The sequence below is a fragment of the Idiotropiscis lumnitzeri genome, chromosome 11 (assembly GCF_059441095.1).
Source record: "Idiotropiscis lumnitzeri isolate Australia: NSW breed Sydney's pygmy pipehorse chromosome 11, RoL_Ilum_1.0, whole genome shotgun sequence".
In the NCBI taxonomy this organism is placed as follows: Eukaryota; Metazoa; Chordata; class Actinopteri; order Syngnathiformes; family Syngnathidae; genus Idiotropiscis; species Idiotropiscis lumnitzeri.
Genome location: NC_142401.1, coordinates 2,293,478 through 2,321,344, shown reverse-complemented (window position 1 = coordinate 2,321,344; position 27,867 = coordinate 2,293,478). Strand labels below are relative to the sequence as shown.

General features: G+C 41.2%; 1 protein-coding gene across 2 annotated transcripts in view; it reads left to right on the top strand.

Annotated features, from left to right (window-relative positions):
- The window catches only part of LOC148326730 (contactin-4-like), a 67,611-nt gene that overhangs the window by 18,227 nt on the left and 21,517 nt on the right, over window positions 1–27,867 (top strand). For both annotated transcript variants that reach the window (XM_088309066.1, XM_088309065.1), the window contains exons 5-10: window positions 5,112–5,315; window positions 8,646–8,748; window positions 9,649–9,833; window positions 13,988–14,127; window positions 20,142–20,271; window positions 21,944–22,094. In XM_088309066.1, the coding sequence (XP_088165192.1) occupies window positions 5,112–5,315; window positions 8,646–8,748; window positions 9,649–9,833; window positions 13,988–14,127; window positions 20,142–20,271; window positions 21,944–22,094 (913 nt within the window). The remainder of the gene's footprint in view (window positions 1–5,111; window positions 5,316–8,645; window positions 8,749–9,648; window positions 9,834–13,987; window positions 14,128–20,141; window positions 20,272–21,943; window positions 22,095–27,867) is intronic.

Genomic DNA, 27,867 nt, shown 5'->3' with positions numbered 1-27,867 from the left:
CGAGTCGGCATAATCGTCATTCGTTGCGCATGCGTGAAGTCGGCCGGGCCGCTGGTGTATATCTCTTGACGGAACACGGCAGATGGCAATCAGAACTGCCTCAAAAATTTGACTCTTAAGCAAGGCAAGGCAGGTTTAATTAAATAGCGCAGCGTAAGGTAACTCAAAGTGTTTTTCGGACTATAAGGCGCATCCGATGATAAGGCTCAGTTGGTGATTCATAGACGGGTGGCAGAATTTTCAAATCGGTTCGACAGCTAATTGGGAGCCAGTGTTAGCCTTGAGGACTGGCAAAACAGAACATAGGTTCTGATCCCTTTGTTGAGGTCAGAACCCGGGCTGCCGTGTTCTGAATGAGCTTCCGATGTGAGTTTGAGGTTTTTCTTGCCTTTGTGTTCCGGCTCGCGCACAAGGGAAACGGACAGCAACGTAAAAAGGCCGCATGCCAAAATGTTTGAGGCTGATTTTAATGAATTACTGACAGAAACACTGTTTAGGATGAGACTCGAACATTAAAAGATGGCTGTCCCAGGAGCCTCCCATCTTGACGTTGTCATGTTGTCGGTAATCTGTGAGTTCCACTAAGTTTCATCTTGCTCAGGCTCTGATTATTCAAGGCCTCCCTCTTGAAGTTGCTTCTCATTACATGGAAAATGTTTTATTCACAAGGATTTTGTTTTGGACCGACGTTGAGGACATAATGCTTCTGACCTCTATTCTATAAGACATCGAGACGTCTGAAGAAGCACTCAAGACAGAAATCACTCGTTCATTTACGGCGATTTGTGAATATTTTGACCACACTTGCTGCTACCTGAGTGTCTAAAAACACAAAGTGTGACATGCCGGTCCAGTCTTTGTTGTCTTTGAAGTTTTACTAGATCAGTGGGAGGTCCACTGAGCGAAGCAAAGATTTGATTGTCCATCTTCTTCAGGCTCTGAATATTCAGAAAGGCCTCTCTTTTGAAGTTGGTCTTCATGAGACAGATGGGGGTTTTTTTTGAGGCACTTGTGGAAAGTGAGCTAAGTTTAAGATTGAAGGAGCCATCAAAGCTCTTTGGCGACCACACGGTAATCATTCCGAGAGGCGTCACTGAGCTTCAATGACGTTTTTGTAAAATATGGGACATGCAGTGGATATGAAATGTCTACGCAACCTCAATTATCTTATTGTGATTTTTTTTGTTATGTCTTAATATTTAGTTTCTCTTCCTGTAATGCTTGTAATGTTTCATATAATGTACGTGAAATGCGCTATATGCCTTAAACGACAATATTTTCCACCGTGACCTGGACGAGGAAAAACGAGCCACAATTGAGCACAGCCACCTCTTTAGTTATAACGGGGTGTGCACACTTGTGCAACCACATTGTCAAAATTGTTTATTTTTAATTTTTAACCCTAAATGAAATTTCATATATATTATAATTATATTATAGGTTGTACATCACATTAACAGTGGATAAAGCGTTGACATTATTCATCTTGTCCTCGTGGTTTAGGTCACAAAACCTGGCAAGGAAACCTTTTTGACCTCTCTGAATAAGTAGCCTTCGGTACTTCATAATTGCTGTTTCTACTTCGTATTAAAACGGCTCACTATGCTTCCGTTATTACTTGTGATCGCAGTTCCATTTCCCAGAGTGGATGCCATTTAAGTATATACAGTTTAGAAAAACAGTCCGCTTGTTTATTTTAATCAAAAGTTCCTGCGTTTCTGATTAAAAAAAAAAAAATAATAATAATAAATGCCCGCAATTGAGTTTATCTTTGAGAGATCTTGTTTTTCTCCTTGTGATATACTGACGTGCATGTTGTGTCATGTATTCATTTGGGAGCAAGGGCAGGTGCAACATGTAGAACAAAAACACACCGGAGAGAAAAACATCCCCGCACAACATTATCCTGCCTTCAAGTTTCTTTCATCCCAATGGACATCTGCTTCATCATCACTCTCTGGTCTTCTGCTCATGCACATGCACTGCAGCCAAATCGTAATCCCTAGGCCCAAATGATGAGGATCAGCTGTTTACATATCCTCCTGCACGATGCTTGTACCCCTTTTGCTGCCTGAGGTATTGCATCATGCTGTGATAAATGGCCAATCATATGGGAGTTGACAAAGGAAAAGAGCACCTACCTGACTGCCTGTGTAATTGCTGTCCCACTAAAAAGTAGGAAGGTGCTGTTAAGCTCTGCGGGGTGAATAGAACATAGCTGGCAGAAGTGTGTGGAGGCAGATCGCATGCCATCATTCACTTTTCATGATTTGGGGTAAACAACATGAAAGTCTAATTAGGGAGGGATGATCACTGCTTCGCTATGAATGCATGAATGAAGGATGCTGAATGTTAAAGAACACTTTAAGATAACAATCACTCCCCATGACTTTCTGGATCAAATATGCATGTATATAATAGATTATGTATGTTTGGCATTATTTGTCATGTCTTGAAGAGACATTAATGTTTCATAAGTTTGTGGTGGTCAAAGATTTTGAATGGGTTCATATTCCCTTATAAATACGTTTATTATTCTCGATTGCTCAGTGCAAGCTGTTAAAACTGCCAATAAAAGTGTGAGAGTGAGAACTCTCTTCTTTGTGGATCGTTTTCAAATTTGTTGATGTTAGCGCATCTGTTCAATAGAGGATCTTTGATGTATTTCACCTCCAAAGAAAAAGAGAGAAGATATTTGCGTAAGAATAGCTCATGACGTGGTAAACGAACTCCAAATTTTCGAGACTTTCGTTTTTGTGAGTTTCTAATTTCCTAAACATTTATTTTAGGTCAAGTGTGTACTTTATTTTTGAACGCAGGTGTATGGAAATGTGCTATTTCATCAAGCTTACTGCTCATGTTCAGACCTGCATGGCATGGAATTCTACACATTGTACCTTTAACGTTTTATTTTTTGACTGTTTTAAAATGTTGTGCTTTTAATTGAGTTACTTTGTGTGTGAAATGTGCGGTAGAATTAAAGCTGCCTTGCCTTGCCTTTCACGTTGGTGAGCATAAGCTCTGCAAAGCACACAATTGCTTCGGAAAAAGATAACCTTTGTTGTCTTGTCAGCTGTCGTCTGGCCCTCACGATCACTTATGCAACCACCAGTTCATGAGGCTTCTTTTTTGTGTCAGAAATGAATATGCTGCTTGGGAAGTCCTACAAGTAATGTAAAATTAATTAAATATTCAGGATCTGACAAGGCTTTATTTTGTACATATAAAGCAAAAGAAAAACCGAAAGAAGATCTGAGAGCGCTTTTTCAAAAAGACACTTTTTTTTTCTGAACAATCTCCGATAAAAAATAAATAAATAAAAAGTATCCTCAGATTGTAAGTTAGTCTGTTCGTTGACTGAAAAAAAAGATTTTTACCTGCTGTGCTTGGCTCGTCATTGTCACGCCACCTGAATGCCTGCCTGACAAGACACCCAAATGGTGCAGGGCCTTCATTAACGTCGCAGACACCGAGATGCATCCATTTCATATTATATGGCATTTCACTGCGCTAGAGAAGCAAAGAGGTGTAGTTGCCAGGGAGACAGTTCTTCGTGAAGAGCAGGTGGCATCTGCATTTCGCAAAGTTTTGGAGAATATATCCTCGTAACAGTTACAAATATAGTACATTGGAACAAATAGCAACCGTGTTTATCCATGAAAAATGTATTGGTTAGAAAACAAATGGTCTAAAAATAAAAAAACACTAAGATGGAGGTAGAGGAAGGTAGAAGACAAGGGACACAGATCCAGTTTGACTGAATTATTTTAGGCTGGGAGTATGCTACAAAGATTTAAAAAAAAACAAAAAAAAACTGGCATCACAGGTTCATGGCAAACACAGAGAAAGTAAAAAACATGAGGCATTAGCGTTTGTCTCAAAGGTGCCCTCATTTGCTATCCCCAAGTGGCAAAGTTGTCCATGGGAATAATATTAAAGCCACAATTAAAAAACATTTGTATTTTGTAGTCATGCTTCAAAAGTAATCATGGAAGAAAATGAAAAAGTTCCCTGGAGAAATTACGTAGTCGTCAAACAGTTAATGGAAAAATGCTGCGAGACGGAGAGACAATGGAGAAAAACAAAACTTAAGTTTCACGATGACGACTAGGAAAAAAAATGGAATGAATGGAACCGCAGCAATAAACGCTCAACTAATCGAACGCTGAATTATACAAAAACTGAGGCATGTGAAAGCCAAGGTTGCACTGGATACTGTACAAAGTTAAGGATAGCTGACTTTTTTTGGTGAATTTTGCTTTGCAGTTCATTGTTGGACCAGTTGTGTTGTGAAGTCAAAGTGTAGCTGCAAATGTGCATTTAAAAGTTCAAATTAAGTTCGCCTGTAAAGGTCATAAAAAAGTGAGTAGATAAAATAGCGCAAGCAATCGGTGAACAGCCAAAACAAAAAAAGGTGAGTCTTGCGCCTCCTTTTAAAAGCACCAACAGTCTGCGTTCGCTTTCCTGATGCCATCTGACGGGTTGTTTCAAAGACGTGGGTCGGAATGGCTGAATGCTTCTTCTCCTCGTGTTTTTCTTCTAGTTTTGTGAATAATTAAAAGACTTGCAGGCTTATGAGGGTTGATATGATAAAAGCGTATCAATTAGATATGATGCCCCAACACCGTGAAGACATTTAAAAACTCGCAAACGAACCTTCAAACCGATCGTGAAAGTCAATGCAATGATCTTAAAAGCCACGCCCACTCTCTGGCCTTTGTAATCTAAACTACAGGACGTACAAGCATACACCAGCATCTCCTTATTAGCTTGTGACAGAAATGGGCGGAGTCTGGTTATATAGTCTATATATCTCTTGCGTTTCAACACCAACAGCCCGTTTAATATTCTCACGCTGAATTTTGCTCACAATATGTTCATTTAAGATTAAAAACAATGGGACCTAAACTTGACCCTATAGTCACCCCACTCTCAAATTCATATATGCTTCATTTGAATATAAGGAGCTGTCGATATTATAATGAAAAGGAATGTTTTATTTTGAACTGAATAAACAATTTATGATCCATATTTCATGTTGCGTCATTAGTTCTGCTGTGTATTATCTTATCGCAAAATAATCATCCCAAAACCGTTCTTTATATTTCCAGATCTGGAATTCTCCTGGATTTTCAACGAGTACCCAACATTTGTGAAGCAGGACACTCGCCGCTTCATCTCACAGGAGACTGGGAATCTCTACATCGCTAAAGTAGAACCCTCTGATGTGGGCAACTACACTTGTGTCATTACCCACCCTGTCACCAAGACTCGAGTCCAGGGCCCGCTCACCCCACTCGTGCTTCGTAATGACGGTAAGATGCGCTTGCTCAACACACTCATGTCGCAAACGCATTAACACATTACACTCGCTCATTGTTTGTGGTTTCAGTTCTTAGAGATTTGGCACCAAATTTGTAAGAACAGTAATCCACATTTGAGTGTTTCGTTGTTTCTGGCGACTTCAGTCGATTTTGCCGCTTTCCATCAAGTTCTTGGTCAGGGAGAGAGCCCGTCCGCGCAGAAGCCATGAAAGTCCAAGCCATGAAATGAGCACCATGACACAGTTTCACCGATGAGCTTGTTTATGTTTCGGCTCTGGATGGCGTTCTTTTTCACAAAGCTTTATCTTTTCCATCTCGTTGCTAAAGTTCACTATCTCTCTCGTCAGTCGATAAAACTCTGTTCCTGAATTTTTCAAGGCCATCTCTGTTCGACGAGGTGAATTCCAAACCTTGTAAATGACCTTTATGTCTTCCCTCCAGGGGTTGTCGCTAATGTCACTACGTGTTATTTGGGTGCCTTTCTTTACAGCTCTCCATAGGTAGTCAACGGCTGTTGTTTCGCTCGGTCAACCCATTCGTCGGTGATTAAACACACCAGCGTTTCGTTGTCTTGTTTTAGTTTTTTTTCAAGTAGGTAGTCTTCACAGACAAAACTCATAAACTGAAAGAGAGCATAGGCATTTGGCGTGGTTTGTTTGACTAATCAATGTGAAAGGAAACATTGCGCCGACAACAAAACACATCGGCTCCGGTTCTTTGTCGCATGAAAAATGGGTTCTTTCAAACAAAAGCGTCCGTCTTCTATGTTTTGCATCCGTTTTTGTTTAAACTCCTGGAGAAAGATGTTGATTGTTATCTTTTCATGTCAGCCCAAATATTTTTGGACTCTTCAGCAAATTAAATGATTTGTCGTCACGGAATACTTTCAAAGTGGTGTATATCTACTTCTCGATCGTTGGCACCATTTTGACAAACGAGGTCATATCTGTGATTATGAACAGATACAATCTGATATTCATACAGAAAGGCTGACAAACTAATATCGACTTCTTTTATCACAAATAAGTCAATTAAATTAAGAACACATTTCTCTTCCAGTTCTATTTTCTCTCCTCATGCCTGTTGTGCTGCGTTTTCATTTCATCTTTATTTGTCTGATGCTTTGCTGCAGGCCACAAAACACACACCAGTGTGATGTTACAGGGACTTGAGTTCATTTACCTGCTAAAGGTTATGCCATGAGACAATTACCGGCACACATCCACCTGTCTCCTTGGAACTCGGATAATTGTGCTGTGGTTACATTCCACTCGGAGACATCTGCGATAGGAATCAGAATTAGCTTTCATCGTCACTCGGGGAGCCATTCTGATAGCACGTGCCTCACCAAATCAACAACGCGAAATTGGCTTCTTTCCTCCATTTCGATGGCTATTTGTGCACCACGGCTTGGAATTACAGGATTAGGGGGTCCATTGTTACTCGCCTGGATTGAAGGATCTTAAATTACCATATTTGGTTGGACTAATGAGGCAGAAACTTTTGAATCTTGGACCCAAGAGCAGACCACAAATATTGAGCAATTATAGTAAGCTTTACCCAACGGGAGGAACGTGATATACAGATACCTTGCAGAGACGTCTTTGTCAACAAGTCATTGGGTGGACACTCTTTATTCATATTGCATTCAGTTATACAAATGTAGTCGATATGCCGCTACAGTCTGTGTTGTTGTTTGTTGGCGGTAAAATGAAAAATCCTTGAGTCCCTTAGGGATGGGCAAAAGGACGGCTTGTGTGTGTGGGGGGATGGTGCCATAAGCCACCTCCTCTGTTTAGAGATGGCCGTTCGACCTTCATGGAGATGGCCTCCCTCACTCCTCTTTCAAAGCATCGCTCCTCTCTGTCAAGAATATGTACACTTTTGTCCTCAAAAGAGTGCTCAATCGCTTTGAGATGCGGGTAGACAGTCGAGCCTTGACCTGAAGCGCTAGCCCATCTGTGTCGTGCCATACGCCTGCTCAATGCTTGTTTGCTTTGCCACAATTTATGTATCTGTGCATTCCTCATTGCACCTGACTGCTTACACCAGATTGCTTTTTCTGAGTATGGGGTGTCCGGTCTTTGGGGGTGTGCCCGTGGATGTCTCCGAGTGTTTGAAACAAATTGGAATGTTGTGTTGGTTGAAAATCCTTCCGAGTTTCTTCGAGGGACCTGATACATATGGAATGACGAGATTGTTGCTTCTGTCAATCATTTCGTTCTCATCCAGTTTGCTCTTGTTCCGTCTTGAGGTCGATCTGCTTCTCACAAAGGACCGGCTGGGGTAATCTCAAGTTTTGAGGAACACAAGCCACTGCTTTTTCTCTTTGGCCTGTGGGCTGGTAGGCACATTATCAGCTTTGTGTTGTAGGGTTCTGATAAGGCCCGGTTTGTGTGCTCTAGTGGGTGGTGTGAGTCACAGAACAGTGGATGACTGGTTAGCAAGCACAGTGGCCTCACATTATAGAAGTGCAGGGTTTGATTCCGGCTCTGGCCTTCCTGTGTGGCGTTTGCCTGCGTGGGTTTTCTCCGGGTACTCCGATTTCCTCCCGCATTCCAAAGACATGATTGGTTGATTGGGCACTCTAAATTGTCCCTAAGCGTGATCGTGAGCTTGAGTGGTTGTTTGTCTTTGTGTGCTCTGCAGTTGGTTGGCGACCAGTCCAGGGTGTACAATTTTATTTCAAGAAATGACTTCAATAATAAAATCCACCTCAACCCTGATTGATGAATATGTCTCACTTGAAGGTTGACCGTGTCAATGCTCTCTTTGTTCAGAAAATATTCACCTGCACAACAGGAATATTTTTAATTCAGCAGAGCCGCTTCACAGAGTGTAAGAGTGTAAACGCGATGCTTTGTAGACACATTGACAGTTCCCCGTGGGGTTTAATCGGAACATTCTGTGGTTCATCACGGTTACAAGTAGAACAGATGAACCTCATCTGAATGCAAAAGTTGAAATTGTCAAAGTTATGTTGAGGAGTTTTTTTTTTTTTTTATATTTTGGTCTAGTTTTGCTCATGACTTTCAATGGAAGAGCTTTTTGTGTGAGTGCTGTGAGCAAAGCGGGTTTTTGTTGCTCTGATCACAGTTGGAGACTGAAGAACATTTCATTTTTTTGGAAAACAGGCGGCATATGAAAGACTTTTTATAAGCCACCGAAGAGCGCTCACAACTTGTCAGTGGAGATTATGTTCTTGTGTACTGTATTTTATTTGGATTATTTCCAGGTATGAAATGTGCAATATACATAAAAAAATTACAAATTCAGAAAAGGTCTAACCGACACAAATATTATTTGCAATTCCCTCCGCAGGTGTCATGGGTGAATATGAGCCAAAGATTGAAGTTCAGTTTCCTGAGGTGGTTCACGTGGCCAAAGGATCCACTGTGAAGTTGGAATGCTTTGCGCTGGGAAAGTAAGACAACACTTGCATCAGGCGCAACATTCTCCCCCTTAAACATAAAAGGAAAACTATTACCAGAAAGTTGTTTGTATGTTGCTTGTTTACCGCCGTCGTCGGCCATTTCAAGTCAAGGTCGTGCCGTTGAACGTCGTGCTTGCGAGTTTCACTTTGAGTTGAAGTGCTTTTAAATATAAACATAATGGATGGCACGAGATAATATGATTAAAGTTAAAACGTCGGAGTTTAACCCGCTGGGGTCAGAGGTAATTCCTGCAGTTTTAAAATCAGCACGGAACCATATAAGCCCTGAAAGCTTTTGTATGAATTTAATGTTAACTTTGATCCCCAAAATGCGGCAGAAAAGCCTAAATTTCCTTCCTAATATTTCAACAAAATTTTGGATAATGCTTCTAAGCACTGCTTTATTTAACCCAACTAAAAACTAAAGAAAGTATTAAAGCGTGTACCATAAAATATCGTAATACCGAGAGACTTTGAGATCATTTTTAATTTGCAAAGTAGAGTTAACGGTAATCGTCAAGTCATATTCAGCATCACTTAAAGGAAATGCCTGGCTAATTAATTTGAGAATATTGTTTGAATGGTTTTGTAGCATTAATTAGTGCTACAATTTACTCAACCGACAGAGAAAACAAACAATTTAAAACCAGTATAACAACGGACGAGGAATAAGAAACAAAAAAAGCAGACATACCGAACGTATTCCGTCTCTGGATTTCAATGTGTCATAATACTTACGTTTCATTCACTCTACCGACTGCAATAAATTTTCTCGGGAACCGTGCAATACTTTGCGAATTAGGTGAATTATGAATGACGATATTAACGAACGAGTGCTCAAGCTTGGCTTTTTTATGGACATTGGTCAACTCATGTGTCTCTTCTCCCCAGTCCAGTTCCTTCAATAAACTGGAGAAAAGTGGATGGCGTTCCTTTCCCCAGGAAAGTGGACATCAGGAAAGCAAGCGCTGTTCTGGAAATCCCATACTTCCAACAGGAGGATGCCGGCACATACGAGTGCGTCGCAGAGAATTCCCGGGGAATGAACACGGTGAAAGGAAAGCTTTCTTTTTACGGTAAGTTCTGCGGTGATCCCGTGACGCACGCTTGCACGTCTCTCATCTGTCGGATGCGCGTCGAGCGAGCGGCATCACCAGCGGACGCTGTATTTGTCTCGCGTGGCTTACATGAGAAGAGAGGTGCGTTTTAACGGCGCATCAAAATGATTAAAGACTGCCAGTCATGATGCCTCTAATATTTTGATCCAGATTAAAAGGAGTTATGTGGATGAAGCTGAGCCCTTGCCGACGACCTTGATGCCGAGCGGATCTTTGTATTGGCTTCCACCAGACGGCATCGTGATTGACATTATTCCAACTTGACTGGCGATAGAAGCTATTAAATGCACTGTACATAGACCAGCGGCACATATGTCAGGGACATAATCTTCCCCAAAGCATCTGGAATGACGGGAACGGGGTCAGTGCTGCGGGTAGTCCAGTCGTGGAATGTTGAAGTTTTGAGTTTGAAATAGCCTCAGATGCTGGAGCGATGGTGCCGGTTAAAGTGGACATTTTCTGTCATTGAGACATCTACTGTAAATGTTTTTTTTTTCATAGATTTTTTATTTGTATTTTATTTTTTTATATCATTTTATCTCATTGACAAGATCATTTGAGTTTGGACTTTTTCCAAGCAATTTTCATGGTTAAGTTACCCGGTTTTCTAATGAATATTCAAAAATATTCAATATGTAAATCAGCTTTGCTTTGGTAGGATCTCTATTCTCGTTAATTTGATATGAAACACGTCTTTCTAGTTCCGGATATGCGGTCGTCGAAAGTGGGGCTGTAGTACTCGAGTACAAACTCGACATGATTTTTGACTCTGACTCATTGGAATCAGACTCGTAAAAAAAAAAAAAAAAAAAGAAAAATTATGGACTGGACGTTTCCTGAAAATAATTCCTCCTGGTTTTACAGATGATCAAAAGGCATTTGATTGTTTAACCTGTTCAAGTGTGAATCATGGACATCAGTGACGCGGTCGCGTTCATTCAAGCTTTGAGCTTTGCGCTGTTTTGTAGCCGCCTCGCTCTGCTCAGCAGCGTTTGCTGCTCCCCGGTGCCCGATGTCCTCCTCGTCTCTCGACCACGATTAATTAGGCAACATTGTTTTGGAAATTTGTTTTGCTGTTTATCTGGACAGATGCTTGATAAAGTTGAGAGTTGAATGCCATCCAAGCGGCGTGACGAGCATCATGAATTGGTGGTCGTGAAAATAGCATTTTTCTTCATCTTTACGCTTGATGTCATCTAGATTTGGACTTGGACTCGGACCTTAATGACTCGAACTTAACTTGGACTCCATAAAGGTGGACTTGAGTACAGCTCTGGCGTCCCGTGGCCGCCTTTCTTCATTGAGTTGGCTTTGTTGGAATTCAGCGAGCCAGAATTTTGCTGTGGTTGGGACAATCCGTGGGAGGATGGTTTCGTCAAGCCAGCCGAAGCTTTCATACATGCTACAAATATATTCCCGGGTTTTAAGCGACAGCACACACACACACACACACACGCACACACTTCAGTCAGTCCCGGAGGTGTACCGGTTCTTGTATACATAGAGAAGCAGGTTGGAGAGAAGCTTTGTTAATAAGTTATATACTTTCTTATAGAAAAAAATCAACTGGCTATGACATCACATACAATTATTTAATTGTTCTAACAGTCTCACCTGAATGTTATTTTACAAAGTTCAAGTTTCCCAGGTACAGTGTGCACAATTTAAACCAACCATGGCTTTTCTCGCTATCTTTCTTTATTTTCTCCCCCCAAGTCAAACTGTGTCAGCTGTCAGAAAGAACTTATTTGGGCTATTAAGCAATTTGCCGTTGTTTACAACATTTTCGGGGAGCTCTCGGTCTTTTCCCCTTTAACAACCCAGGAGCGCGCCGTGTTCCACAGTGGCTGCTCATAATGAGCTGCAGGTCCTTTTTCATTTTGATGTGTTTTGTCTCCCCCTGTTTCTCTCCCGCTCATACTGTCTGCAGCCAGGTGATAAAAATCAGTAATCTTATTTTGAGCCCGCTTTGAATTAAGCTTTTGAGACATTTGTCAGCAGTGTAAGCCAATGGGGGAATCGATAAGGTATAACTTGTTCATCCGAGCGAGCTGCAAAAGTGGGAGAGTCGGCCTCGGAGAGGGAAATAAATGAAAGTCGTGCTGTATGGTGGGTCATGATTAAAACATTCACAATCATTCACGTTGTCACATAAAAACAGTGGGCACCATTTGTCAACAGATACACACAACAAACACACACACACACGTTTGTTTTATATACGTATATATATATAGCAGAAAACGTTTGATAGGTGAGCCAGAGGAGGCGCACAGATGTACACGGTGGCACCACAACCAAAGCCAATATGCGGAAAGGGGCCAATGCTGGAGACAAGCCATGACAGACAAATGTGGCAAAGTGGATCAGAGACAAGTGAAAGCCTGCCCAGGTTCCACCTTTGGCCACAGTCAGGCTATTTACCCTGATGAAAGTAAACCATTAACAAACAAAAACGACACATTTTGGACAGAGAAGAGGCAGCCAAAATGGGCTAGCGTATTTTCCCCCCGGTTCCGGTCAATAATGAAAATATTTCGCCCCAACTGGCAACCAAAGTTTTCTCACAGCACTTTGATGTGAAATCAGTCTAGAACTGCACTCCTCAGACATTAAGAGCCGGACTGAGCCCCGAGTGAGAAAGTCCTTGGCAACGGAGACTGGGAAAAACGCCTTCAATTTAAAAAATATTGAAAAGACCCAAGATCTTGATCGAGGAGATGTTATTTTTGGTTGAGTTCAATGGAGAAATGAGAAACTTTCATTGATGGATGGAGGATCGTCACAGAGCGACAATGACCACCGAACATGATAAAGGAAATTAAAAATGTAGCCGTTTCTCCACTTGTCGCGTTCCCTTTGCTCGGTCTTTGCATTGTCGATTCCGCCCAAATTTCCCATTGATTGCTTTCTCTTCACTTGATGGTCAGCTCGATTGAGCGTACGCTTGGTCAGGTGCAGGCGAAGTGGGCTGTCGACTTTCATTAAGAATCTGTGACTTTGAGTTGATACCTTTGCATGGTCCGAGGGTCAAAGTCTGACTCCCTGAATGTGGTTTGTGGGTGAGGCAGCGAAGCAACTGGGGGAAGAATTTAGAAGCAAGGTCTGATGTGTTTCTTAACGACTGTTAATGGTGAAGTCATATGGAATGACCCTGTCACATTTCTCCTCTCCAAGAACAATTGAGAGGATCCACATTGTGTTCCTTGGCTATTAAAACCGAATTTTCTGAAATATATTAAAGTCTGTTTCATGAATTGATGACGCATACATTGCACCAAGTCTTCAAGAATGTGTTGGCTTCCTTACTGCTGGATGAGAAACTAGAGATTCTCTTCCTTATAAAAATGACACGTAGTGTTGTGGCCAAGCAGCTGCCTTTTTTTCTTTATTACTAATTGCCCCAATGCAAGCATGCTTGATCACAGATCCACTGTGCGCTGAAGAAATTTGGTGTGTGTGTGTATAGAGTGAATATAAGTCATTGACTTTCTCTCTGCTCTTTTAATGACAAATACCGGAAAGTAGAAGCCAATTAAAGCAGGATTTTTACTGCCATGGAAAAAAAAAAAAAACCTCCAAAAAGTCAGCCCTTGAAAGTGACATTAGGTGAGGTTTGTGAAATGGAAAAGTGCAGTCTGCCATTACTCTTTTCTTGCCACTGGCCCCGTGTGATAGGAGCTTGACCTACACACCATCTGGTATGTACAGAGAGCTTTGTTGCACTTGCTTTATCTTCCCACGAATGCACTTCTTCCTTAATCGTTAACAAGCCTCGAGTTACTTGCGAGAGACAGGAAAATGCAATCCTCTTCTTGTCATATCATTTACATTTCGTGGCACAAACATACCCTATATCTATCTATCTGTCCATCTGTCCATCTATCTATATCTATATATATCTATCTATATATATATATATATATAGATATATATATATATATATAGATAGATAGATAGATATAGGGGATGTTTGTGCCACGAAATGTAAATGATATGACAAGAAGAGGATTGCATTTATATATATATATATATAAGAGAAAAGCTGCACTGTACTTAAAAATCTTCAGCCTACAGTGACCACCAGTTCACTCTTTTTGTACAATTTGCAGCTCCGCCACATCTCATTGAGAAACCTCAAGATGTCCAGAAGCTCATTGATGACTCCTTGGCGTGGGAATGTAAAGCCACAGGGAAGCCGAAACCCTCCTACAGGTGGATGAAAAATGGAGAGAACATTGAGCCTGCAGAGGTGAGCAATGGGCAAATCGGTGTCACTGTTGAATTGAGGATGCCATTTTGCTTGGATTTACAACGGCAGCTTTGACACAGATGTCTGCCGCAGAGCTGTTGGATAAAGCCCCTTTCACACTGCACTTATTCAGTGTGAAAGGTAAAGACAACACGGAAAGACGATAGCTGTTTGCCCTTAAATATTTAGAAATGCCGGACAAGATGTAGCTTTCATTATGACAATCCTCATTTTAGCAAAGAGGAGGAGAAAAAAAAAATGTGTGCCTCGGAGGGATCTTGGAGAGCTACAGTTTTAACAAAATTGCTTGGAGGTATATTTCTGGCTGAGCCGGGTTTAGTATCTTCTTAAACATGCCACTGTCACTTTATATCATCTCGCTTGTGTCCCAAAGCTGGAACACTGAAAGGCCACATTTATTAAGGGCTGCGTCATTGTCCTCATGCCGTTGCCTATAAATAAGGCCGCCAAAATTGCTCGACATCGCTCCACCAGCCACTTTGTCTGAACACACACACACACACTTGAATAGAACATTTTGTTTTCTTTTCCATCTGCACATACACAAGGAATGGACTTGTCGATGCACAATGCTAAGTGCAGTGTGAAAAATCCTTAAAGAACGTAAACAGAAATCATTTGATGTGCTTACAGAGCATGTTGTTGCTTATTTAGGCTTTACAAAGTCATTTCCAGGCCTTTTGTATTTTTACTCATCATAAAATAATATCAGAGAAGTGTCATTTGGTTCAAAAATCAATGAAATGATCTCTTTTTTTTTTTATACTCAATGATGGTTCTCTTTGTGTAATTACAATTTCATTGCACATAAAACCGAACAGAATTGCTCATTCCAGTAAAAAGGACTTGCTTTAATGCTTTTTTATATAAATAAATAAATTAACAGCCTGAGCTGAGCACTGGAGTGCCGCGTGCAACTGATGAATCAACAGCTGCTTCATTATGCAAAACGAGTGACACACAACACACCGGAGGATATTGATCAGTGCTGGATTGTAATACACGATGTTGGAATGAACCCAGTCTGGCAACACGTGCACGCTGAAGCTCGTCTAATGAAACGGCACGCAATCATGGCCAATACGGAACAGCATGTCGCTCAATCTTGAAGCGAGGTGAAAATATTCTGATCGTCATCATAGGCCCAGCCACACTTTTTCTTCTGCTTATATTGCCGCGTCTAAAAAGTCTGCTTGAGTTTGGCCTTCCTGTTTTATTTTGTGATTGTCTGCGTTCAATCGTAGTTAAGCCGTGACGTATACGCGGTCAGGTTGGTTGAGGCGGCCGCCCAAGCGGAGAGGCCCGCAAATCTCTTTGGCCCCACCCACTTCGTCCAGCTTTTCCTATGCGGAGGAGCAGCGTCTCCACTTTGAATCTCTCCCGCATGACCGAGTTTCTCAGTGTATCTCGAAAGGAGAACTCAGAGACTCTGCGACGGAAACTCATTTTATCCGCTTGTATCTGTGAGCTTCTTCTTATTACCCACAGTCTCTGACCAAGCGTGAGGCTGCGAACGTAGACCAGCCGTTAAATCGAGACCATTTTTTACTCAGCTTTTCTTTACACATCTTACATAAACTGCTACAGCCTTGTTGTCAAAACAACTTTTTGGTTGACTGATAAGTGATTAGTCATGAATGTAATTTTTTTGGGTGCTCTAACAGTCTCGATTAGTCAGGACTATAAGTGTAAATAATTGCCCTGCACCCTCAAAGATGATAACATTTGTGAACCGGGATTAAATTAAAAGTCTATATTATTATCTTCATTCAGACCACAAAAATACCAAAAACTATTATCCATAAAAACACGATGAAAGTGAGTCCAGCATATTTGCTAAATAAGCTTTTAAAGTTGCTAAATGTGCATTAAAATTCATCACATTTTCAAATATATTACAACAAGGATAAAATGTTTCATCGTTGCAAAGTAAAAAAAAAAAGTCACGATGGAAAAAAAAAAAGTACAGTATCCTTTTAAGTGCCGCTTCAAAGTAGCCAATAAATGACTCTATTCAGATTGTGCGGCTGAGTGGATTAATCAGCAAAGGTGTTACGTTATTTGAAATGCCACCATTTTAAACACCGTCGTGCAATGAATGGAACAGGGAAAGGTCAATGACGAGTGGGCATTGGAAGCTCGAACCGCAGTCTCTCGAGTCTTTTTTTTTTTTTCTCAAATGCTTGCGATTTGGATGGACAGAAATGTTGGATATCATTTCCGTCAATAAATCACATTGCCTTTAAGTCACGTTTTATGTGTTTGAGTTTGACAGTGAAATATATGCTTATTTTTGGCGTCACATCTTAATTTAGAGATGTGAGAAAATCTCGCTTAATTCCAGCGAGCAAAAGTGATTGGTTGGTTCACAAATATAAAATAGCCGGATGTGTTTTGTATATTTAATTACCTGAATGCAAATTAAACTGCAAGAGTGCAAAGCACAGAAATTAGCAAAGCACTTTTTTTTTCTCAATAATCCAAACAAGGAATGAAAATTTGACAGGACAAATTCTCAAATTAGATGACAAGACATATGGAAGACAAAATAACTCGTTACATCGTTTGACCACTCATGCTCGCTGCATATACGTCGTCTTTTTTTTTCTTGCTAATTTTGCTCTCTTGTGAATTTCATATTAGCGTCATGTGCCCGAGACAATTAGCATCTTGTATTGCGACAAGAGTCCGATATAACGGAGAGAGAAGAATTTTTCAGCCTTGAATAATAAATAAACCAGAAATATTGCATGTTATTTTTATTTTTTTTTGTGCAGCCCGGTCCAAAGTGATGCACCGACCATAGGTAATACATCTGCTTAAAAACATAACTGCATCCAATTGAATTTATTTCATGTCGCCACTTGACGAAATCAAATTGAGTAAATTCAAAAAATATTGCTGAACATTTTCACAGCACGAGACACGGGAAGCCGGATTGTAAAAGAAAATCCAAGCAAGCATTCTCTGGATGTCTGCATTTGCAATGCGTTTGTTAATAATAAGGCTTATAAATCAATCTTCTTCCCTCACTATTTCAGAGTTTTTCAGAAAGGAATAAAAGATGCTCGCACATACCGGCATGCGTTCAGCAACAACCTTCACGCCGTGATTTGTGTGCACTGTTATCTGCTTTGCACAGGCACAGAGAGAGCAAAGAGGTCAGAGTTTGCTCAAGATCACTCACAGTCAAACTAAGCTCGCTACCCCTCCAACTCAGCACGGCAAACAATGCCTGGCAAGTTTCAAATGAGCCCTGATTCCGAAAAACTCAAATAAAAAAAAAAGATCACATTTGAATTGTTTGACCTTAAGAATGTGTGTTGTCATCAGCGCCACAGTATACTGTACACAAAAAAAATAATCATAAAGTACACAAAAGAAGGATTTCTTTCAACACAAGATAAATCGTGATGCCATTTGCAGAGGAAATGGTGCTTGACAATAAATAAACTCGACTAAGGCAACAAGCAAGTTTAAACAGATAAAGAAAATGTCATACACTCGCCTTGAAACGTGTTAGAGCAGTGAGTGAGTGATGCTGTCATGATCCGATTAACCCCAGACCGAAGATCAACATTTCCATGGATTTACATTCGGATCTGAAGCACAACTTGGAAAAGTGTTTTTTTTTGTGTTTTTTTTTAAATTGTTTAAATCCACCCACTCTATACGTCAATAAAAATATTTTCCTTTAATGCACAGCATTGTCTGATCAAATTGATTGAAACAATGAAGAGCACGAAATATGTAAAGTTCAGCCCCGTAACCAACAAGTCAACCAGAGAGCCGCCTCAAGGTGAAAAAAAACAGCAATTGTGAAGCTGAAAGAAGGTAGAAAACCAAAGCCCGGACCACCATTTTGAATGCTGTAAAGCAGCGAAAAAAATTTTGTGGAGTCAATCGAATGGGTAGACCAAAAAAAAAATAAAATTTGGAAACCCTCAAACCACTCTTACTGTTCATTGAAGCTTCAACAGTAAGTGAAATCTACCGTCAGAAGATGGAGAAGAAAACTTCCACAGAGGGAAAATTCCCTGTAGTTACAGCAGCAAACAATACTAGACAAAATTATGAAAAGTAGGTGAGCCGGCAAAATTTTACTTGAAGCAAAAAACTGCAGCCTTGCGTAACATGTATTGCACGTTGTGTTTCTAATGTACAGAGAATAAAATAAATGTGCAATATTATTGCTCGAGTTATTTAGTGCAGTTGAGCAGACTTCTTGCCGTGGGCAGGAACGACCTGCCGTTCCATTCCTCCCTGCGCCTAGGGTGGAAAATTCTGCCGCAGAAGAGGAGGTGCTGAGGGACTCTGCAGTGTAATGCCCGAGGTGTGAAGTGTTCTCCATGATGGATGTCAGCTTGGCTAACATCCTTCCGTCCGCCACCTCCTCCATGGAGTCCGTTTGGCAGGCCAGGCCAAAGCTAGCATTAGTAACCATCGGAATGTATCCCGTTGACGTGACAACTCCCAAAGTATGAACTGCAGTATGGCCGGGAACACTCACATCCCCTTAGCTTGCTTCTTGACGCCATGGCAATACCGATTTGCACCATGTGACTCTTCATGTAAGTCGAGCTCTCAACATATTCGACTCTTAAAAAAATGGTCTCACCGTTCCAATACTTTTAGAGGGAAGCCTTATCAACAAAAAGTTCAAATAAATGTACCCAGTAAACAACGTTACTATTTGTTTGCTTTCAAAATGACAGCACGACTGATGTGACTCTGCATTATGTTTAATAAATAGCTTGCAATAATTTGTCTTGCCTCCACACACATCTCCTGAGAAATAAAAATGCAGCTTTTTCCAATACTTTACGAGTCTTTGGACCTTCCGTGAGTCAGCCAACCTGATTTTGTATTCGGACTGTATCTTGTGGAGTTGAAGCTATTCACACACCCCTCCAATAAAGAGCCAATAGTCTGTGTGAGGCCTGATTAAATATGGAAACTGAAGGCCAACAGTAGGCAGACTTGAAATGAGTGTGTGAAAAACATGTTGGGGAAAAAAAAAAAAAACATCTGTATATGCGTGTGTGTGTGTGTGTGTGTTGGGGAGGTGGGGAGTGTTTGGAGGATAATCAAAACTCTTGATACAGCGTTAGAAAGAAGCCCAGAGAAAAGCTGAATGATTTATTCATCGAGCCTACAAAGATTTTATTTCATCTCGCCCGGTCACCTCTTGTTTAAATTCCAGATTGATATTTCACTTAGTGGAAAAGTCCTGACAGCAGACAAACAAAACCAAGTTCCTAAAAGATCCAAATAAATGTAAGCAGAAAATGTCAGAATTTTCTATTCAATTTCCAGCGTACAGTGCGCTTAGTGGAAATGTTTTTTTAGAAAATTTTAAATTGCTTCTTTTACCTTTTAATGGCCAGAAATCTTGAATAAGACGAATTTAACAACAATAAAATCCGTTCAAAATTTCTTCTTTTAGTTTTTAATGCTCAAAAAGGTTGAACAAGCGGGATACACCACCAGTAAGACTTTAAAAACGGGGTGGATCCACCCCCCCACCCCCTAAAAAAAATAAATAAATAAAAATAAATAAATAAATAATTAATATATATATATATATATATATTTTTTTTTTTTTTAAGTTCCTGTAATAGCTAAATCCAGCGTTGCCGAGGCAACAGCACGCAGGGGTCCACGGTACACCAATGTTCACAATGCCGTACCCCCTTAAATGTTACGATATCCGTATCCCGCTCCTGCTGAAGGGGAAACGGGCCCCGTGGTGCAGTCGCTGATATAAATAGGGCTTGGCTTTATTTCGCTCTCATAAACATGCAGATTGATTAGGGTCATTTTCTGCTCGCCTGCCTCATTCCACCCAAGCCTTCCCCTCCATTAGTGATGAAATCCTAGATTTATTGCAACGTCTGTTATTTTCACACCATAATTCACTGGCCCTGAGGCTGTTTTAATGTAGATGAGCTGTGGCAACTTGCCGTATTAATGGCATGTGTCTATGTCCATAGGAGCGCATACAGGTGAGCAATGGGGCGTTGTTAATCAGCCGCCTGACCCTGTCCGACACGGCAATGTACCAGTGTGTTGCCGGGAATAAGTATGGCGAGGTCTACTCCAATGCCGAACTCCGGGTTATAGGTAAGATTACGTCGTGTGTGCGTGTGCGTGTGTTTTGCACCATCCCCCTTTCGTTTGGTCAATTTTACCAGATGATCTTTGACCTCTCAGTTATTGTCCATTAAAAGGATATGGCGTCTTGCTGACAGTGATGTAGAGTATATACTTTAGTTTCTCTGTTTACAAGCGCCAGCTCATCTGACCAGTGAGGCGTTGCTTTGCTTCCGTCAGTAATCTTCAAACACATTGGCCATGTTCAGACTGCGGGAAAATGTGATTTTTTTTTTTTGGGTGGGGGGGGGGCAGATCTGGAAGGTCTGCTTTCCACACTGATATCATTTGCAAGTGATCAGATGTAATTTGATGCTTCCGCACATCGGTGGGCCGTACTGATTTGTTTGCATGGGTTCCCACGGCAATGATGTGGGCATCTGTACGTAGGCTGGCGATGCCAAATATAAATGTGGAAAAAAAATGAAGGAATGAGCATGAGGAAAACAACTTACGAGTATATAAAAAAATGGAATATAGCCTTAAGCTTTCGTTACCTTAACGTTGAGTGTGGCCTTTCCAGCATACACAAAAAGCCCAAACCGAACCCTTTCCACCGAATTCAACTCGATACGATACGTTGAGTCCGTTACATTTATGGCCATAGCCACACTTTTGTAAGCAGGTTGCAGTGACAAAATGTTTTTGTGTGTGGCAACAATTGGACTGATACAAAATTGTGGTTGCTTGAGATGCACTTTAAGCAACGTAAATCACACGTTGATTTGACAAGCGGCAAAAATTGCACTTAAGAGATAAAGTCAAAAGAGTGAAGATGCATTTGGCCAAAGTCCGATCTGGGGCTGCCAATCTGAACAAAGCTATTCTAACCGTGTGGATAATTGGAGTCAGTGTGTAAGTGAAGACCAAATGTCAAGGACTGTTTTGCGGCCACACAAACCCTTGAAACTTGTCATATTTCAAGGTGAAAGCCCCCAATCGGAGGTCCTGCTTTTGAATCGCTGTTCTGCTCCTTTTGTGGCGGCGTCCTCTTCCATTCCAAAAATATGCCAGTCAGGATGACTTAACTCCAAATTCCTAAAAGGTGTGAATGTTGATTTTTTTTGTGCCCTGTAATTCATGAGCTACAAAAAATGGATGGATGCATTGCCAATAGAATGACATCACCGTGAATCACACACATTCTATTTATTTATTTTTTTTTATCTTTAAAAAAAAATCTGTAAATTAATGTTCACATTGTTATTCAATGTAAGTCCTCTGGATAACATTTTTTCCCCATCAAAACGTCCATTCAAATGAGTTGAGAATGATAAGATCACTGTTAACGGTGTATATTTTTTTATTTAATTTCCAAATTGAAATATCTGAACTTCTGTTGATATTTTACGTTGTTCTACATTGTGTGCTTTTTAAGCAAGATGGTAACCTTGGCGAGAATAATTTATTTATCTGTTACTTCACTTTACTTGGGGAAAAGCAGAACATCCGTCACCTGTCACAGATAGAGAGAAGAGATAAATCGAAACCACATTTAAGCTAAATGACCAAAAAAAAAAAAAAAAAAAACTTAAGAGGAATCTCTAACTGAAATTAAGCTATAAAATATTTGCGTTGATGTGATGTAGAGAAAGCAAAATGTCATTTATTTGAACTAACAAGTCTGGCCCTCGTATCTCAGCCGTTGCTCCAGATTTCTCCCATAACCAATTGAGGAGCCAGACGTTGGTTAAGGTTGGAGGAGACATGCTCCTCGAGTGCAAACCCAAGATGTCTCCGTGGGGTGTGATCTCTTGGAGGAAGGGCAGCGAAGCGCTCCAACAAAGTCAAAGGTAATTGCGACACTTTTTTTACGCTTTTCACTCTGAGCGGAATGTTGTAATCTACGATACCATGACATCTGCGTTGCCACTTTTTCATTGGTTGTCATGTTAAACGCCTTCTGTTTTCGTTCACTGTGCCATTTTTTTTCACTCGCAAAAGAATAAATATACGTGACGACTACATTTCATGATTTGACTTATTTGCAATACGTCAGTAAGCTTCCCCCGAAAACTTCCCAATGTGCCTCGCAGCTGAGCATTCACATTTTGACGTTAAAATCAACACCATCCTAGTTTAATGGCCAATTTAGCGGCTGGATTTTGACCTGCTCACATCAATCAGACTCGGTTCCATGCAAGTGTACCTTTTATTACCAACCGTTTATTATCAACCATCTGCTCCAAATATTACATTCATTATCCGAGGGTGCGGACACGCTTGGCTCATTAAAAACAAAAGTGACAACGAACACCTTTCTTCTCCTCTCCTCCTTGTGGAGATTCTGATTTGTATCTGGCGCCGGCACAAAGCTGCCCAAGCAGGTCACGTCAACTAGTGAACACGTTTACAAGTTATTACATATCACAATATGGATTTTGGGTCAAGTCCTATGCCAGTTGTCACTGGTGGCAGTCATACAATTAAAGGCGGCTCAAGAGCGCTTCTGCGTCATTCCAGTTGTTTGTGTTTGGCATCACTCCTGTTCCAAAAAAATGCAGCCTGAAATTACACACTAGGGTGCGGCCAGTCTTATTATTTTTTAGTGTTGAAAAGCGACGCGGTAAATAGGGTGGATTGATGTGGCACGTTTCTCCCTTTAAGGCATTGGCGCCATTCACACGCTGATGATGGCGTACGTTCCGCTGAAGGAAAGTCAACAGCTTGTTCACACACAGATCACGCAGACTCACAAGCAAACTCTTACCCAAGACGCGAGACAGTCGCTTCTCCGCCTGAACCATAACTCCGCCCAGTGGAATCATTTGAAGTCCTTGAATGCGTCTGTGAAAAAGCTTTCCCGCGTCTTCCTCCACGATCATAAAAGGAAACAACCCCACACAACTGAACATGAATGACAACGAGTGCTTGAGATTCAAAATTGTAATCAATCATAATATTTGTTTCATTATATCATTTCGATTTATTTTAATCGAGTTGTATAATCCTGATTAAAATAATTGTTAGTTGCAGTCAACCAATTATTTAACATACAAAAATATGTGCACGTCATTTTTAATTTCATTCTTTTATTATTTTCCAGTATCGGACTGGATTAAAGAACAGAGCAGGCCGTATATGGCCCACAGGCCATACTTTGCGCACCCCCGCTTTGGCATAACAAATCAAATCCATCCATTTTGTTCTCATAGAGGTTGCAGGTGTGCTGGAGCCTATCCCAGCTTGACCAGCGGCCCGTCACACCTGGAATGGTCACCAGCCAATCGCGTAGGACAACAACAACAACAACATCACATAATTTGCATCATGTTCCAAATATAGTTCAGACAAATAAGCATTTAACCTACATTTCCCTTATCCATCACTCATCTGGATTAATATGGCAATTTCCACTCCGAGAGGCTGAAATTGTGTGGGAAATTTAGGAATTAGGGTGACTGAGGCTTAAACGTGCCTTAGAGACTTTTTCACTGAGGATAATGATAAAAAAAATACTTAATTTCTTACACCCTGTTATAGTGAATAAAATGCAAAACACATCAACACACACGATCCTCGTGGACAAGCACAACGGGACAGCAGTCACCGCAAATGCCCTGGCACCTCTTCAGGAGCAAATCCCAATTTTCATGTCAAACTTCAATCAGGCACCATCTGGTCCTTGCAGATCCGTCTGGTCTCTTATCGGGTCCGTTATACACAAATAAAATATAGTTTCGACAAACACAAATATTTTTGAAAAATTATGAATGAATTATTCATATTATTTATTTATTTACTTATTTTTATCTCAGTGGGGTCTCGGATCATTAACAGTAGAAGATGACAGCATTGAGTCTCTTTTTGATGAGATTTCAAAACAATTGCTTGTGAACATGACGAATCTCTTGAAATTTGACCTTTACAAGCGGCTTGTGATTGGTCAAAGTATTTGTCACATTAAATCTACTCCAAAGAGTGTTACAAAAGACAGAAATAAGTTAATTGCAGTTTAGATGTCGAAGCGATGACAATGTACATAAACACACACACACACACACACACACTTGGACAGCATTATGCAAGCACACACTACTAAATGCTACTACTGCTCAATTGCATAGAAATAAAAAAAAAAAAAAAAATCAGTGGTGTTATTTTATATAAGAAAAAGACTGTTCAGGTATTTGAGGTGTCACTAAAGAAAAAATATTTCTATAAAAGTCACTGTAAATGCATTTTTTTCCCCACAAAAAGCTTGTTTTCTCAATATTTTGATCCAAAACACGTGCCTGCTGCTGATTACTAAAAACAAACTAAAAACTAACTAAATCTTCTAATCTTTCATTTGGTTGTTTATGTGATTCTTCTGTGATTATTCAGAACTTTTTTTAATGGTTGACATTGAAAGAGTTAACAAAGGTAGCACATTTTAATTGAACGTTTGAGACGATTACGTCAATATACTTCTCGACACAATCATGCAAAACTACAGTCATCCTGTGGCGATTGTGACGCAGTCCTCAAATGTGCGAGTGCATTTGCAGAGCAGCTAAGTGGAAAAGCAGCATGATGTCTAGGTTGCAGTTAATGGCCTTTTGCCGGCCAAAGCGGCCATCTGCTAACTCAATCCAAAGTGCTAATCAACTACTTTTCACCTTCGAGGGGATGCAAGGCCAAGTGAGATCAAATTATGCAAACTTCTGATATCATTCCAAGTTTCACAAACAGCATCCGGCAAAAATAAGGTTGTCTCACCATCACTCCCAGCGGAGATGTGACGTGCCCTCTTGTTTGATGTGCGGCCCGGCGGTGGCCTCGTTGCACGGAGGGCTCACCCAATTGCCGTCAGCACGCTAGCGTGACTCCACTCGGACAGCAGTTGCGTCTTGCCAGGCTTTGCATGCGTGCAAAGCGATGTTGTTGCTTGTCAAACAAAGCCATAGAGAATTTGCAACGTGCTTTTTACTCCTGATGGCCTTCGCTCACCCGTGACAGCTTCATTGTGACTTGGATGTTAACATAGAGTCCACATTCCTCTCTGAGGTCACGTTTAGTATTCATTTTATTACCGATATCAGCTGTGAGAGAGAGAGAGAGAGTTTATTTTTCACCACTAAGTTGGTTGGTTTGGTGTATCCATGGCAACAACACCAGATTTCTTTTCTTTTCAATGTTCTGAATAAACGCAGACAAATACTCTGCAGAGGATCTTTTAGATGGATTTATTTGGTGTGTTCCCTGCCGCTATTTAGATGTTGAGAAGTATATATTTTCTTCCAAATGAAATGTGTCTTTCTCTTAGAAAAATGTGGAAAAAAACAATCACATATTTTTTTATAGACCAAACCTCGCTCGACGCAAGACGCATGATTCTTTGAACGCAACTGTTGGGTTTCTCTCCTCTAAAGCAGTGTTTTCCAATCTTTATTGAGCCAAGGCAGATATTTTACATTTGAAAGATCTCAAAGCCCACCAGTGTCACCACCCCACGGAAATGTCACAAAAAGTCGATGCGCGGGTCAATTAAGTGCCTTCTGCTATCTCATGGAAAAACATTTAGATTTTTTCTACCTGTCGCTATACACCTCTGGCATCAATAAATTGAAAAAAAAAAAGAAAGAGACATTATTCGTTGTCTATAAAGTGAGTTAAGTGAACCTGTATCATTTCCGCGCCACATCTGATGATCAGTAAACGCACATTTTTGCGCCATGGCACGCTGGTTGCAAATAGCTGCTCAAAAGTACGTGAGCACTTTTACAGCAAGACATTCAATGATGATGTTTAGCATCATACGGGAATGCAATCAAGGGTTGGCAAAATAAAATGAGTCTTGATTTGCACACGACGATTCTGAGCGTATCAGCGCAGATATTTTGGCTTTGCACCTGCATGGATTGGCGCGGACCCGTATGAGGTAGCAGCGAACACCCTTTGCTCGAAGATTAATTGCCTTAATTGCGTTAGCAGTCCACAGTGGCTCTGGCAGAGCGGGGAACCGGTGTCACCAGTTGGGTAATCCATCTTCAGAGCGGCAGCCTCTGCTTTTTCACCGCTGCGGAGCAAAGGGGGGGGATGTCTTATCTACGCCAGACAAACCTACAGGGACACCGTTTAGATGACATCAGCGCGAATAAAGCAGCTGAGAGTGCAGAGCGGTGTGTGCTTTGCAATTGGGCCATGTCAGCCACAATACCCACAAAAAAAAAAAAATAAATAACACAGCATTTTTTTTTTGAATATGTCACAAGCAGGCGGGCTTCACACCAAAATCATTCCGTCAACTGGCTTTCACGAGGCGCTACGGGATGCGCCGCAGTCACGCCTTCTCGGAAAGACCTTCTCCGGTTCTCTTTGTCCGCTTTGGCAGTCATGCAAATATTTGCACGGGGCCAGTCAATCGTCCGTAGAAGATGTTTGCCTCTGGAGGACGGTGTCGACTGCTCGGCTGTGGCGGCGGTCAATCCTTGTTTCGACAACGGCACGCGTCAAGTTTTAAGAGGGAAAGGTACGAATGCGATGCAAATTGATTATTATAAACAAATACCGCGTCACAATTTTAAGATTGGAGTGAGATTGAATTAAAGCATGTTGTCGTGTGCACTCGTGTCACAGGCGTGTTTGAAAGTCAAGGCGTGTGACGATTGCGTGTGCTCAGTTTAGCACGAAGCCAGTTTCCAAAATTGGATGTTGAACCACAGGTTAGCCGAGTGCTATCGAGCTATTCCGATCGGACACGAATGGATTTAAAACATGATGAAAAGTGAAAAAAAAAACACTTGGAGTTCTGCTATCGGCCAGTTTCAAAGGTTGAAGTTATTTTAAATTAAAAAGGAAAATCTTTCCATAAGTGAGACGTTGTAGACATCGCTGCTTCAACGATAAATGAATAGCGACAATCCTAAAATGATGATACAATCATAAAGTAGCGGTCCAAAACTTCACCATCGCATGTGCAGAGTTCAGTTGTTGTTTGAAGCAGATGAGAGGAAAGCAAAAGCCTGAACGTCTCTGACAGTCAACAAGCATCTGCGCTTTTCCGATGGCGAGCAACACGTAGAGAATGATCGGTACAGTTCTCCAGTCCCTTTGAGTCATCTCGCTCTCTCTCGCTTCGACTCGCATTCTTCTCCGTCTCTCTTCCGGGACACACCCCGCTCCTTGAAGCCGGACCATCGCAGCTGTACCGGCTTTCTCTCTTGAATGAAATCAAAAACATGGCATGATTATGAAATGCAGCGCAATGTTATCGGCTTCCGACGTTGCTTGTGTCGCAGTTACTTGGACTTCGGTGTCATCGGCCTAATTTACATAAATGATCAGCACATGTGGGCTGCTGTGGGCCGACTGACACTGTCGGGATGCTCTCGGGATCATTCCATGCGACCGTCTGTGTTGGCACGTCCGCCTCATAGTGTCGAAGTCGAGGGTTCGATCCCAGCGAGGTGTTTGCATGTGGCTTTTCTCCGGGTGCTCCACTTTCCACCCACATTCCTAAAACATGCATGGTCTAATTTGTCTCTCGGTCTGATTATGAGGGCACAGGGTTGTTTGTTTTTGTGTGGCCTGCGATGGGCTGGCAAAGAGTGCCGGGATCGGCTCGAGCGCGCAGATGCAAGT